At 36.0% G+C, this 16255-nt stretch overlaps 1 protein-coding gene across 1 annotated transcript in view; it reads right to left on the minus strand.

Annotated features, from left to right (window-relative positions):
• SLC2A9 (solute carrier family 2 member 9) overlaps positions 1-16255 on the minus strand; it is a 79915-nt gene that overhangs the window by 14007 nt on the left and 49653 nt on the right. The window contains exons 9-10 of the mRNA XM_066317266.1: positions 15693-15794; positions 13143-13218 (exon numbers count right to left, since the gene is read on the minus strand). Of these exons, the coding sequence (XP_066173363.1) occupies positions 13143-13218; positions 15693-15794 (178 nt within the window). The remainder of the gene's footprint in view (positions 1-13142; positions 13219-15692; positions 15795-16255) is intronic.

The following is a 16255-nucleotide window of genomic DNA, read 5'->3' on the forward strand; positions in this document are numbered from 1 at the left end:
AAAAGCTACCAGATGATTTTTCTCATGGAGGATGAACCTGGCATTGTCCTTTCCCCTGGCTTTCCATACAATTTTCAGTGAAAAAGCACAGCTCTGATCATTAAAAAAAAAAAAATTATATTTATATATATATATATATATATATATATACACACACACATATATATATATATAGTATATCAGGATTTCCTGTAGGAGTTTTCCAACAAGGTAGCTTCCAAACATGAATTTAAATAGGTAATGCACTGACCACATAATTACAGTGATTAATTTCTAATACTTTGTTCTTTTCAGCATTGCAGTGAACATAATAGGAAAACTCTTAACATATTGTAGTGCTAGTAAAGAATGATTGTTATACCTGTCAGGATTCTACATCTCTTACATCTCTTGGGAACTACAAATGTCTTGCTGCAGGACTTGTATGTCAATAAGCTGTTTAATAAAACTAGATAAAACCCACATGACACAATTAGGTATGCATAAGTACTTCTGTTTCTATGTTCTTTATTAATTTATCTCTGTGTCCAGTCCAGTTACAGACAGAATCGATGTCATGGGCTGGTAAAAATCCAGACTCTCAGTCCAGTACTCTTTTCTGCATGAAATTGGAATGTTAGAATGGAAAAAAATATTCTTGGCATCCATGATATAGATTATCAAATATATATTTAAATTTACACAAGTATCATCACATTTTCTCAGGAAAAATTAGGTGCACATATTTACTGTTTTGTTCAGTGAGCAGTTATGAATAAATATTGCTTAGCATAAGTTACATGAGTCAGTGCAAAAACCTGAATACAGAAAACGTGAGAAAGGAAGGCAAATGCTGAACTCCTCATTCTGTTCTCATCCAGTACCTAACTGGGAAGTTATGTTGCGGCTATATGTATGATTTACGAAATGGGACTGTTACAAGAATCAATGCCTAATACAAATCAGGGAGATTTATTACAGTGATAAATCATCTCTAAAAGTGACAGAAATTTTGTGCCCTAAGAGCCACTAAAGAGAAAAGAACTCTTCCTGAGCTAGCAGCTCATCTTTCAATACCCACCCAAGCCAAACCTTTGTGTGTTCAGGCAGTGATCCCATGGCAGCCAGAGGGTATCCAGAAGGACCTCCCATGGCTACCCAGCCTAGTGACCTCCTGCAGGTCCCAGCTCTCCAAATTCTGCCCATACAAGGGGCAGTCTGTAAATCCCAAAAGGCTGATCAGGGCAAGAACTCCCAAGCTTTCCAACTCCATGGTTTGAGACAAGGAGTCTTCAAAGGGAGAGGTTTTGAGAAAAGAGACAACTACTTCGCAATGATATTTTGGTTTTAGGGGAAAAAGCCTGTGCAGCTCTACACATGAGCAAGCAAAATGGCTTTTGTCTGCAAGGCAAGGCATGTAGGGAAGACTGATATATCCTAATGGGGTTGGGGGCCAAAGTGCTGTCTTAACAAAAGGTTTTGCTATTTGCTATTCAATGGCCCTCTAGAGAGCAACTGTGGGAGAGAAGAAGTGGAAGTGAGACAAAACTCCTGGAAGATAACTGCTGGAAAAACAGCCCAAGGCTCTTCAGTGAGAGAGCAAAAGGCTGTTCGTTTCTACCCAGAATTTTGTTATTAAAAAAACCCAAAGGGACAAACAAACAAACCAACCAACCCACAATGTAACCAATGAACAAAACCTCCAAAAACATGCAACAAAACCCATGGGAAAATATATTTCATGAATACTACTAGGGAGAGATACAATGCAGCTACTGAGTTTCTTCCGCTTCTGTAGGTCTACAGATAGCATAAGAACTTTGCAAAATAGCTCAATCTTTATAGAGGTGTTCTGTCATGTGTTAGATTATTTTAACTTGCACTTTGTATTTGATTGAATAATACCCCACCAAATATGACATTACAGTCAGATATGACAGCTGTATTCCCAGATAATCCTGCTGAGAGAACTGGGAACAGAAGGTGTGACAGGGGTGTACTGAGTCACAGCTTCATGCTACAGGCTTTTCTAGCTGTCTGCAGCTCCTCTCCACAGGATAATGAAGTAAAACAGGCACTTTGTTTGTAGAAAATGATATAGCTCATTAACCACATTAATTTGTACCATTTGAATCTTTTCTGCCTTAGATTGAAGGCCACTTGAGTAAAAAACATTTAAAGCAGCCAGTCTATGGCAGACAAAAGTGCAAACTAGAAGACCAAACTAAAACACACAATACAAAACCTTGCAAACTCCAATATTATAATAAACTGTATTTATAATTATTAAAGGATTGGTTTTTAATGCAGTATTGTGTGAGAGATTTTTAGCATTGATTAATTGGCTCTTGGTTCAGCATCTATATAAAACCTGCTATTCCAACAGCATTTAGAAAGCCAGTTCTGGAGTTATTCTGAACTTTGTGGGTGGAAGGCAATCCATATCACTCCGGCTAAATAAAACAAATTAAGCAATGGTGCAGAACAAAAATATTGAGCCACTCTGTTCTAACTTCAGCAGTTAAAATGTTACTCCTTGTTTCTCAGGTAATTTACACTAAAATGGTTGACATGTAACAACTAGGCTATTACATAAAATATAATAAATCACATAAATTCTTTCTAGGTCCATTTAGGTAACTAGTTCTACAGCAGATATTCTATGTGAAAAAGACACAGCACCCTTAGCCGAACCATCTGGAAATTTCCTGTTAAGTAAAATTCTCCCCCTCTTGAATATTAAGTAGGTTTTTGGTTTTTTTTCCTATAATTTTTACTTCTCTAAGTCAGTGCACTCAAGCAGAATTTTATGAGCAATTGTTTACTGACTGAATAACTTTTCACTGAAAATTTGTTCAACAAAATACTTATCGTATAACTTATGAATCCAAATAAGTTCAGTATTTTTAAGATTCTTTTCCTTAGATGAGTTACAACAATTCCCTTTGAAATACAGCTGTTGGCTGTAAACATGAGGAATATATTTAATTTTGAATTTATTTTAACTTTTTTTTTGCCTCTTTTATTCTAAGACAACCAGCAGTATGGAAGTAATTTTGACAATTTTGACAAATTCTGAACAAAATGAGTACAAATTGTACAAAATTTTTTTGTTTTTTGGAAACAGTTTCCATGTATTGGGATATTTGATGAGTTTTCAATTTTTTTTGCTATTATTGTTGTTTGATTTTTTTTTAATCTCGGTTTGTGTTTGTAAAAACTGAACATCAACATTAATTTTTTCCTCTGGCTCTTGGCAACATTACTTTTAGCTTCACAATTATAATCCTGCATAGCTACCAAAGAATAAAATGCAACTAAAAAAAATTACACTTGACTTATAGCTACATAAATAGTTAAAAGTCATTTAAACATTCCTGCCATATGTTCAGATCCACTTTATAACATCACAACCCTAATTATAGCCCAACTTTCTATTCTATTTGAATGTGAAGGAATTTTTTTTTTATTGAGCTATGACTATATAATACAATTAAATTTATAATTATTCTCAGTAACAATGATGATTAGGCACTTCTGTTCACATTAAATTGTTGAAACCAATTATCTCAATGATGAGAGAGTTTTTACTTTAATAAGTGCACAGAAGCGTCCCTTGTATATTCATCCACTCTACAGATGGAAGTAATGCAGAAATAGCCAAATTAAAGACTCACAACTCTCTTCAGTCCTAGGTAAGAGAAATATTCACAAACTCACAGCGCTGTCTGAGGACTGAACAGAAGAAAAAACCCAACCCATGTCTATTCTAGTCTTATTCCTTTTATGATAATCTTCTGAAAGAAATGTAAATTCATCAGACATGATTTCCTGTCAGGAATGCAAGTTGACAGACCATTAGCACAAAATGCTGCTGGTTGTGAGTCTGCAACCTAAAGCAATCTTGAAAAGTCAGTATATTTTAGCAAACAAATTATTCACGCTAGCAGTGCACAATTATGTAATTGTATATCTACATTCACCCTGAAGGATGCCAACAGTAAAATTAGTGGGCCAAATTTTCAGAGAAGGTGGGACAGAAGAGTTCTCCCTGTCCTGCTCCTGTTTAAGATGGGTACCAGACCATGGCTTCACTGTTTATGATTTCTGGAAACTGTTGAAGTTTTTAGGACACATGACCTCAAATGCCAGTAATCATAGAAATTGGTTACTGCTACAGGAGGGTGGACAAGGTATGAGGAGCAGTAGTTGTAGAACTAATGAATATAACTAATGACAACAACAACAAAATATTTTCTCTACTGTGGCAAATAACCAAAACAAATGTAACAAATAGCAGTCTCTGCTTGCTAACAAACAGAAAGAAAAAGGAAGAGAGACTCAGAAGATGCAGTCTGACTAGAAGTACCAGCTGAAGACAGTAACAGTCCTGCTGTGTTAAACAATATAAGCCTTCTTTCCGATGGAACTCAGAAATAAGTAATCAAAGCCATAATTCAGTGTTTCCAAAAAAGCTGAAGTTTCTGGAGTAGGACAGATAACATCTGGAGATTTAAAGGAAAAAACTGCTTTGACTCTTTGCTTGGTCAAACTGACACTGACTACCCTTGTTCATGCAGTTCTCCTGACCTATTTATTTCCTCTGGAAGTTTCTTTGTGGTGTTTATTCATCTTTCTGTGCAGTACGTTGGCTACCAAGAAACACTGGACTCTAGAGCAGTGTTCATTGCCACATCAAACTAATAAACTTTTGTATTTAGATCTTAGCCATGAAGATTAGTCAGAAATAGAGGTGATGAACAGAAAGATTTTCTTTGCTGTGCATTGTGCCTGGGCGTAAGGGAAATAAAATATTTTTATTGCCTTATATTCATCTACTGTTCTATATATTTATTAGTTTACACTTTTGCAAGTATATCTATTTTATAAAAATTCACAGAAAAAACAGTATTTTTTTTTACTAAGCTTTTTGTATCCAATCCCTATTAATCTGAATTATGTACCTGGGTCATTTATACAGAGCTTTTGAATAAATGGGTTTTTTTCATGGTTACATGAATCTCTAAAACACATAGGTGCATTTTTGCAGCAGTATATTTCTTCAGGGTTGGAGTTGTAAGCCATCAGCAAGCAATTAATGATCATTCAGGAAAAGCTGCTAGTTCAGGTAGGAGGAGTGCTGTCAAGTGTCAAAGCATTCACATTTTGAAAGCTTCAATTAAGATAATTTGTAAAAATCTATTGTTAGCAGGATAAAGTTCATAAGTTTTCCTGCTGCTGAGAACTCCAGGTGTCACCTCCAGCAACTCCTTTATTCAACAGATACAATTACCTTTCAAATACTAGGTGTTCATTTTTCTTTAGAACTGCCACTAATTATAAAGAATTGAAATTACTTTTGCTACAGAACTGTTAAAAGCTACACACTTGCTCTATGCTGCTCTTTAACAGAGAAGAATTAAAACGTGAAAAGGGTATTAGCCCCAAAATATATGTTGAATGACATTGTATTTAATATATTCAAGGGGGATGTTATTCTCCCCCTCCCAAAAAAAAATCAATGAATATTGAAGTGAATTCTAGTCTTATTTCTTTACAGCCTAAAAAACCAGTTTGTTCACTCAAGGTAATCAAAAGATAAATTCTCAACTATTTGACTTGATAGAAATAGTTGAAAATACTCCTGCCCCCAGGGGTAGGCAGGAGCTTCTTCCACTGCTAGAGAAAACCAGGAAAGGAAAGGAAACTGAGCCCTCGGGAGGCTGTGCTGCACAGCCCACAGCAGTGGCATTGACACGGCAGGTTTGGTGGCTGCAGCTGGGAGGGCAAAACACCAATCCCAAGGATTCTTCCTTTGGGATGGATGGCAGCCCACAGCAAGGGAGTGTCACAACAGGGGATGGGGCCAGAGGTCTCATCTCAGAAAGTCTTCAGCTTATTAATCTTCAGGTTATTACAGGTTTCTGAACTGAACCACAACTCACAATTGGAGTATTTAACTGATATTTAGGCAGCTATTTTAATTCTGCTCTTGTGCCCACAAAAGCCTTGCAACTATCAGCAAACCAAGCCTTTTCCTAAATACCTGAGAAAACCAAAGGTTATTTCTGCACAAATACTCTTCATATCCAATGCAGGAACTACTTGGCATTATCAAAAAAAAAGTCTATCTGCTGTAAAGGCTTCTAGTTTATATAATTAAAGAAAAAAAAAAGAAAATTAAATTAACCTTTCCCATCTACTACTTTTTAACCAAATATAGAACAACATGGGTTTATTTGTTTGTTTTTAACCTCATACACTTTTCTGGTACAGACAGAGTGGTTTTTTTTGCCCTCAAGCAAGCTCAAACTCTTGGCATAATGCCTCTGTGGGAAGCCAAGTGTGTTAGACGTTTTTACATCCCACACTAAGTGGAGAAGCTAAAGCATCACACAAAGCTCCTGTAAATGCCTATTTCAGGCAATAATACTGATGCTGCCTTTCCTTGCAGTACTTTTATGTCTACATGTGTGCTATCACACCTTGTTTCACATCCAAGAGCTGATTTTATTTTCTTCACTCATGACATTTCAGGCTGAACAAACCTCGTGACTTTCAAAGTGACCCTTTATGACAACAGCTGCACACTGACATTCAGAGTAAGAGCATGGACTGATTTAAACTTTAAATACTGAAGTATCTTTGATCCACCTCAGGGCACAGCAATGATTTCCTCTGAGTTTTCTTTTTTTACCTTATAATGTCAATTTAAAATTGTATTCAATTGTATTCACTGTATTCAGCTGTGCTAGGGAAGACTTCACTCACATTCCATAAGCATGACAAATATTATAAAGCTCTCAAAAAAGAGACAAGCATAAGTGAAACATTTTTCTGGAATGGCCTGGCTTGTTGATATTTCTCAGTTGCATCTGAAAATGCAATTGCTATAAAAAAAGAAACAATTGAAAAATGAAGATCTTGCTACAATAGAATTGTTATTTTTTGAAATTCATATGAATTAGAATGTTACTGATTTCTCTTTCCTGTAATCAGAGTGTGACTGGAAACATACCACTGATCTGATTTTGTCATGCATACTTAAATAGGAAGTTATTTTAAAAGTAGGAATTTAAGTAAAATCACACAGACTTGTGTTTGATCATACTAAATTTAGCCTTATCTGTGCTACACTGAACTCAGCAGGACTTCTGTGGGGAAATGCATCCACAGAAATACAGAAATCTTCCAGGATTGAAGACCAGAATAACTACTTTTAAGATATTATGTGGCATAAGACTGTAAAGCCAAAATGCCTGAAGCCACTGTGTATGACTTAGCCAGCGACTCCTGCTTTCTTCTCTCTAGTGCCACTAATTTAAAAAAAATCAGCTACTGACAGAAATGAAGTCAAGGGCTGCATTTTATTGCAGTGACCAGCTAGAAAATCCCTCTGGCCATGTGTGCATCTTTGCACGGCTTTTAGACAGGTAGAAACAAGGTAAGACCTTATACAGAGGATTGAGCATTTCATATAGAGATAAATAAAGAACACAAGATTTGAAGATAAAGGAATCCAGAATCATATTAGAATCATCTAGTTCAAATACAATCCTCATTTCTTTCAGGTGGTAGTTAATTCTCACTGGGAGACACTATGAGATTATTCTTTTCATATATCAATCTATTTTCTTCACCTTCCCAGTAGCACTTCCTTGCAACCCTTCTGTGCTAATTGCTGCTTGGGCAGTTTTCTGCTCCAACATTCAGCTCTAAGTCATCTCAAAAGAGATGACATGATGCCTGACAACACAATGAGCATTTTTCACATTATAATTCAGTGAGACAATGCATGACAATATGATGTATTAGGTCTTTAAAAAAAACATGTAAAAGAATGTGCAGAGAGAGTGCTCATATAAAACAATCTTTCAAATTACTTAGACAAAACATAATCAGCTATGTGGAAGTCTTTCATGTGATACTCAAAGATATTATTCTTATATTTTTCCTTAGCTAACTGGCATTTTTCAGACATCCTTAAATCTTCACCCTGTTCTGAGTTTCTAAGCCTCTTTTTCTCTCCAGGTCATGCAGGCATATATGCCTCAATCTTGGAAATGGGCAAAATGCAAAAGATTTCAACAGAATCACTAATCTCAAACTTGAAATGCCACCAAAATAACACAAATTTGTGTCACAAAGACGACTTGAGTTTTCATGATCAGGCAACTCCTCAGATTTTTGGAACTTCCCTGAGTATTACTGTTTGTTGTAATAAAAGGTAATTTTTCTTTTCCGTCCAAAGGACTCCGAGGAACCCTTTGAAAGAAGGAACATTACCACATGCCTTCTGGTGCACACTTGTGGCTGATCTCAGATGCAGTGGTCAAAGGGTGGGCAACACATTTGTCCTACACAAACACTTTTTACAGACCTTAATGCCACAGTTTGGGTCTGGGGTTATTTATCCTTTTTTCAGTGGTAAAATAAGCGCAGTGCTTCAGTGCACCATATTTCCAGAGCCAGCAAGTTTGCAGAGATTTGAAAGCAATGATACTTACTCAGTTTCTGAAAGAAGGTGGTAAAAGAAGATTGTCTCAAAGCTAGGTATTTTATCAAAACAGTCCATCTCCTCCCACCCTTCCATTTAGTGAAAGACAGGCACCGTTCTTCACCTCGGCCACCATGGTTTCCTATCCTTTCTCTGCAGCAATGCAGCAGTGTCCCTTCTCTACTTTTAATAACTGGATAGAAAGGTCTTAGTATTTAAACAGAATATGTTTCTAAAGAAGAAATACCAATAAATCACTTCATACAAAGATAATGCATAGAAATGCTTTATGCCAGGTTTCCAAGTTCTCAAGGTCTTCACTGTCTTTTTGTTACACTTATTTTCACTAGGAAATATTTTCACTAGAAAATATTATTTCGGTATCAGGAAGTTCATGCCAATGTTTCTGTAATCTCCAATTAATCAGCTGATCAGGTTTTTTCTCCAGATGTTCCACATCTTGACAGGTGTCAGAACAGCCATTCTCTGGTTCAGAAGATGAACATATAATTGTTTTCTGTGAGTTGGAAAAACTTCAAAACCAAAATCTGCAAGCCTCTAATCTGAAAATTCATGACAGACTCGTTGACAAGTGCAGTCAACATCTCTGCAGAAAAATAAGGAAACTGAATAAAACACATTCTGCATCAGTTTTTGGGTGTTCAGTTGTTTTTTAAAATATTTGGCTGGTGGGTAAAAGGGGACAATCTTCAGCAGGTTTTATAAACCTACAATGCACATTTTTCAATTTTCCAAGAAAAATCAAAAATCACTTGCGGGCACAGCAGCTGTTGTAAAGGTACAATAGGTAAATGGAGGATTCAAGGAAATAGCCAAAAATAAGCAGAACTTTCTCTTTTTTCTGTTTAAGTTAGATTTTAGACTATCTTTCCTTAAAGAGATTTATTCTGCAGGCACAGTTGCACTTAAGTTTTCAGTCCATGAAGAGGCAGCCACACAGGTTTAACTGAGAAAGTGGGAATAGATCTGAGTTTTCCTTTTCTTCTTAAATATTAACTAAGGCAAAATTAAAGAAGGAAGACATTTCACATCTACCTAAACCTGTCTATCATATTCAAATTTCCAAGAAGCTGCACATTATTTACCCATTCTGTAAAGGCATTACAAATCCATGTATTGGCTCATGATGCATAACCTGAACAGCACAAATGCTCTCTGCAGATTCGGAAAATATTCTTATACTTTTTTTTTTGTTTTATTAGTTTTCTCAGCTGATTTTCAGCTTTTTGCTTTTTGTCTCCTTAGGAGTCAGAACCAATCCCCTCAGTTTTTTCTGTTTCTTGTTTGCTGGATGACAATTTTTCATATGAAATGCATTCTATATTTGTTTCAGGACCAGCAAATATCTTAACTTGCATAACATTAACTAAATAGGCACAATGAAACAACTGTCTGGACCAGCATAGCTCCCTAGTCTATAGAACAATAAATCATTTTCTTTCAGATCACAGATTGACTGTATTGAGCATGAGGCCCCCTTATGTTTTTAGAAAGTGAAAGCTTTCTGCTGTTTGTCTTTTGACAAAAATCATGAAGTACCAAAGCACACACATGCCTGAACATACTTGTTGCTAGCATTACTGCTTCCGTCCTCAAAAATATCTGCAAGCTGAAAAGCCGAGTTCAGAAAAATGAAACAAATAAACACCCTCCACAGTTTATAGTAACAGCTGATCCTCACCGTAAAGAAGCAGATGGAACTCATGCATATGCTCTCAGAAAATGGTTTACACAACATCTAAGCTATTGAGAAGGTATTAGATGTTCTAACAAGAGAGAAAATATTGAAAAAGAAAACTTTCAAAGGCAATTTTATGCTCTAGAATGTTAAAGCAGTATTTTTATAAATTCAGTTGCTCAGGTTATTTGTTATGTTTAGGTGGGATAATTTTTCCAAGTACCAATAGCACAATGAAAAAAAACTGAATTCATCCTAGCTTAAGGTTTGTACCTATGGAATCATTATAAATTGTTTTTGTAGTGTAACTCTGGGAGGAATTAAGATTCTGAGGATTAGCTGACAATAGTCCCTGTTTAATCAGTACAAATGAATGGCAAAACTGCTACAAAAGTCTGAAAGTATAAAAATTATGCAGCTTTATAATAAAGAATATACTTTCATTTTCTTTGGGGAAAACCCTTTTACCACCAGAAAGGTGGGAAAGCTATTCCTGAATTTCAGCTTTGTCTCATTAAACCATCAGAGTGCTACAAAAGAACCACCAAAGTGTGAAATTCTCCAGTAAAGGGGTGTCATAAAATATCACTGAGAACGTGGCAATAAGAAATATCTGTTCATTCCAGAAATATCTGTGTTCATAACGTAAAAGTTTACAAGATCACAAGGAAGTTGAAAAAGAGGAAGAGGAGGTCTTGCCCTGTTTCTGCAAGACCTAGAGGATATCACACAAAGGATAAAAAAGTATGTGTGCATGAAAGGTGGTAGACATGCAGTTTTGTTTGCCAAAAATGACTAAAATTCTGCTGTTTCAGGCAGATTTAACAAATCCATGGGAGACTATGAAAGTGTTAGAAGCTATGCCTCAGAAAGACCCTAAGCTGGAAAAAATGTAAATTAGTTCTCTAAAAATGTCTCACTGACTTGCCCTGTGTGTATTTTGCTCTGGACACTTCCCTACAGCCACTGCAATGGAGAAAAACAGAAATGCAAACTATTCAATTTTGACCTTTGTGTAATAAAGGACTCAGTATCCTTGGTAGCCTGCTCTTGGTAGCCTTGAGGCAAAAAGCTTTTCCTTACTGCCTCTCTGCATCTTTCTTGTTTGAACACCTGTATTCTGCCTCTCGAGCACCTCACCATGCAGCAACAGGAGACTGGCTCTGCCATTGCCACACCCTTCTCATAGATAGTGGCCCTGCTCTTAGGTCCCCAAAGCTGTCTCCTCTCAGGCTGGACAAGTCCAGTTCACCCAGTCCCTTCTCACAGGTCTCCTGACTGACATTGTAACTCTCCAATGGACTTGTCACAGCCTATTGATGTCCTTCCTGTACATCAAAGGGGGAACAAAACTTGGCACAGTAATTGCACTCAATTACTGAGTTGCGCCTTGTGTTACAAAAAGCAATGGATGAAATGTGGATTTGTAATAATTTCTTTGCTCAGAAAAAAAATTATTTTTTATATATAAAAAGTCTCTCTCTTATTATTCAATCTCTACTTATTCAATCACTTTCTTCTCATTCAATCATCTTAAAACATCGCTAATAATGGAAGTTGCCCAGGTAGTAAAGTAGTTCAGATCTTCTAAGCTCCTCTTAAGACAACAGAGAAGTTTCATTGAAGATAAATCTACCCCCATCAAAATCTCCTAAAATATTGTTATTGATTTACAGAGATATCAATATGATTCTTCACAGTTCCTTCTCAGCAGCTGAACAGTCAATTACCAAGATTTTCATTAAAAGCAATTCAGTGTTAAGTGCTACCCAGATATTCCGACTATTGTCAGATATGACAAATGTTTGAACACACAGAGGAAAGAAAGGCAGAGGGGCCAACTAGGTAGCTGCTGGTACACTATTAATGTTCTCTGGCTTTAATAGCACTGAGCACAGTGAAAAACACAACAGAAGCTTTAATTTTAATGAATTACTGTAGAAAGGAAGCAAGTAATTTCTAACAATAGCTGTTTGTCCTGGATGTATCTGCAGGCACTTTGTTCCAAGAGACTGTGAAATACAACTAAAATCCTGAATAACATCAGTAAAGAGAAAGAATCTAAATGAAGAACTAGAATCCATTTTGAAGAATGGTGAGGTGAAGAAGAGAAGCAGAGGGTTACTCGTCATATTTTGGAAATATAACATCTCAGAACATATTGATTTGCAGGTTCTAAAACGTGGTGGGACATACTTGTAATAAGAAAAAAAATTCAGTTTCTTTCATCAGAGATTTTAAAAACCCCAGTGGTAGATGTTACAAGTAGCTTCACTTAAACCCTCTGAGCCACACAAAACATTAGAAGGGAAGTTTTAAAGAAGTTTCAAGTCAACATTTGACATTCCTAAGGTATTTAAAATTCAAGAAAAGTTCTATTACACAGAATTCTTTAATACCCACCCCCCCATCTCAGTCTAAGAAACATATGTCAGCAGTACAGTGGACATAGTTGAACCTGAGATTTGTCCTTAGAGAAGGACAAAGGGATTGCTATTTTATTCCCCAATATTTTCACAGTATTTTTCTTTGAAATTAACGACAAATCCTTTTCCCAGAAACAAGGGTAAAAGAAATAGCTTGGTATTCTCCCCATTTTTCTCTTAAGCAGCATATTTTTTCTCAGCTTTTCAAAAGAGGATCCACAGAATTACAGCAGTATTTCATTAGAGTCACATCAAACATCAGCAACTCTTCCCCAAATAAACCACAATCAATCAATTAGACCACTTCAGTGGTGAAGATGTATAAACAGCTGATTAATGTTTAATGTCAAACTCCTTACAAAGAAAAAAAGGCAGTAAATAGTGCACAAAAACCCTCTAAAAGCTCAAGGGAACAAAAGTCTTGCTTTCTGGTTTACTGCCAAAGTGTAGTTCTATACAAGTGATTTGCTAACATAATGCCAGTACAAAAATACCTATCCTTAGATGTACAAAGAAACATGGAGAAATAATACAGACATACCTGGTCCAATGCAGAACGATGCAATGATTGCAAGGATACAAAATATACTGAGGTAAGGAAGCCAGTGCACAGTGTTCTGGGTAGATAAAAGATATTAATTTTAAACATATTGTACATATCACAAATATTTTTAAAAACTCACAGATAGTAGATAGTCTTGGTCCATTTCAGAATTTACTCTGGAGCTACTTTAGAAACATCACACATTTCTGTAGCACCTTCTTAGATGATTTATATTTAAAGGCCTTGGTCTCTGTGAAATCCCTGTAGAGAAACACTAGGCAAGTTATGTTCCAGTGTCAGAACTCTAAAAAATCACAGCTTCTTGTGCTAAAGTTCAAGCCAACCTGGAATGCTGAACACAGCTCTATCCATTTCAGGTACTTCAGTCATGTTCAAAAATAACATCTAGGATGGCCCATGAGCTTCAAAGTTCACCAGTCAAAGGCTAGGCTGAAGGCAGGCTGACATTTGGTAGGAGAACCAGGTTATCTGAACTTTGGCAAAGCATGGGAAAGCCACAGTCCAGGGTTTTCCAGATGTAATCTGGAAATTTTGCAGACAAGGAAGGCCATATTTGCTATCTCTCCTCTACTTCTAAGCAGATTCTTCTCTACTGAGATATCTAAATGTCAGGAATTTGAAATGCGAAAAGCAATTCCTGTGGAGTTTGCAGGAACTGCAAACAGAATTGTTTCTTAATCATACATGTGAATGCTTGACTCTAATTCTAATAGATGAGAAAAAACCATGGGTGCCCACTTCTTTCTCTCTACAACAGGTGGAGTTTTAGTGCAGCAAAGTGTGAATGATATTTCCATTAGAATTTTGCTATTTTTGAGAAGTTAGTTGAGATATATGTTAGTGTACTATCACCACCTTGAGCAGCACTGTAAAAATATTCTTGCTAAAGAAAATAATTATTTTTTCAGTGTTAAGTAAAGGCCCCCATTTTCTGATGTTTTTTGTCTTCTACTCTGGGTTATTTCTTTAGTTATGTGGAAACCATGGTCTCCTGGACATTAACATTAACCAAAAAGGTTGTAGATCTTACAAAATTACACAATCCAGAATTTTTGTCTGGAAGCAAATCCAAGGTTTCTGAGAAAGATAAGGTGCACATATGGAGGAGGTATAAATTTCTCTGAGATTAAGCCCATTTGTACCATGATCTTTTGTTCAAAGCAAATCTCTAATACTTTAAACATTGATATCCTGTTGAAAGGAGGCAAAACTCAAAGGCATTCAGACTTCAGGGATTTAAAATAGCTGAAGCTCCTCACACACCCCACTTGGCTTTAGAAGATCTGGAAGGGAATTTTTCACTCTTCATACAAAATATGGAATTACATCTCTCTTCAGGAGGAGAGCTGTCTTACAGCTGCCCTGGCAGGTAAATGAAGTAAAGTTTTATTGTCTTGTGCATGCAAGTATATCAAATAAAACTGTAATGGTGTGGCACAGACCTGCCAGTCAACCTGCTTAGTGACTTCCTTCAAAGAAGAAACAAGATTTGGAAGTCATATTAATGCACCACACAGGAATCCAAACCAGCAGAAAAACATTTTGATGAAACAAGAACACTCAAACCCAGTAAATGTCAGTTTTACTTCTCTAAAGTCCTTAGGAACAAAAACAAACCACATTATTACATAGATGGAAGTCAAAAAAGGAAAATTACTCAGGGCAAGAGTTTAAACTGGTTTAATAAATCCTCCTTTTGAAACACCTGGGGAATTGAGTACTAATAACATATGATAACTTAGAACCATGTAATCATAGAAACATATTGATTGAAAGAGAGCTTTAAAGTTCATCTAGCTCCAATCCCGCTGCAAGGAGCAGAGACATCTTCAACTAAATCAGTTTGTTCAGGGCTCTGTCCAACCTAGTCTTGAATTTTTCCAGAGAAGGGGCATCAACTATTTCTCTGGACGACCTGTTCCAACACTTCACTGACCTCATTGCAGAGCACTTCTTCCTTACATCTAATCCCAATTGACCCTGGTTTTGTTTAAAATTATTACCCCTGGTCCTGTCACAACAGGTCTTGCTAAATGTCTATTCCCATCTTTATTTTAAGGCCAAGTGCTCTCCAAAGGATAAGTCTTTATATTACCTATACAAATACCAGAAAAGTAAACATCAAATGTGGAAATTTATCACTAAGAAAAATTCCACACCTAAAATAGGAATGACATATGAAGCATGAAATAAATCTGAGAGAAAGTGAATTACAAAGATACGCCCACAGAATATGGGTAAACTGTTTATTCAACTATGAGTAAAATTGTCTTCATAATAGTTCCTGATATGCACAAATCTTTGAATTAAGGAGTCTGAATGTGAGAATGTGAGAAAGTCCCTATAGATTTTTAATGAAGAAGCTTTAAAGCAAACAGATTCATAAATTATTATAACAGGTCTTTCACTCTTTATGCCAAACATTAAAAGGATTTGCTTATGCAGGAATGTTGAGACAAACAAGTATCAAGCATGTTTAAAATAGGTAAAAGAGAGAGTAAAAATATACAGTGACCCCAGTGTTACCTGTAAAGTCAGGGAGACAGTGAGCACTCCAAAGAAGACGACCATCAATCCAAAACCTCCAATGAGGAGAGGTCTGCGTCCAAGCCGTTCAATAACCAAGCCCTGGAAAACAAAAAGTGGTATTTGACTTCGTTGAGAAGACACTGAAGAACTTGGACCATGAAATATGTTCTCCTAGTAAATAAGAAGATCAAAACTAAAACTGTGAGGGTTGATTTTACACTGTACATAAGCTATGACATTCATCATTATGCTCACAATTATGTTTACAAAATTTAGCATGTTTGAAAAAACAAGTCAGCATGGTATCCTTATCTAAGACACTGAAAAAATTGTTCATTGTTTGAATAGCTTACAAATATGTATTAAATTCCTATGACAATGTTCTTACAATACATAATTTTTAAATGTCAGTATGTTGAAGTGAATTAAAGTCTCTTGCTTTTGCATTTTGACTGTTTCCTAATTTCAATGTCTCTGAATTTAAGTTTAAAACATTTAAAATATGAGATTTAAATCTTTTTAGCATAAATTGCATCTTAATGAAACCAAAATTTACTTTA

Source organism: Sylvia atricapilla, chromosome 4 (assembly GCF_009819655.1).
Source record: "Sylvia atricapilla isolate bSylAtr1 chromosome 4, bSylAtr1.pri, whole genome shotgun sequence".
Taxonomy (NCBI): Eukaryota; Metazoa; Chordata; class Aves; order Passeriformes; family Sylviidae; genus Sylvia; species Sylvia atricapilla.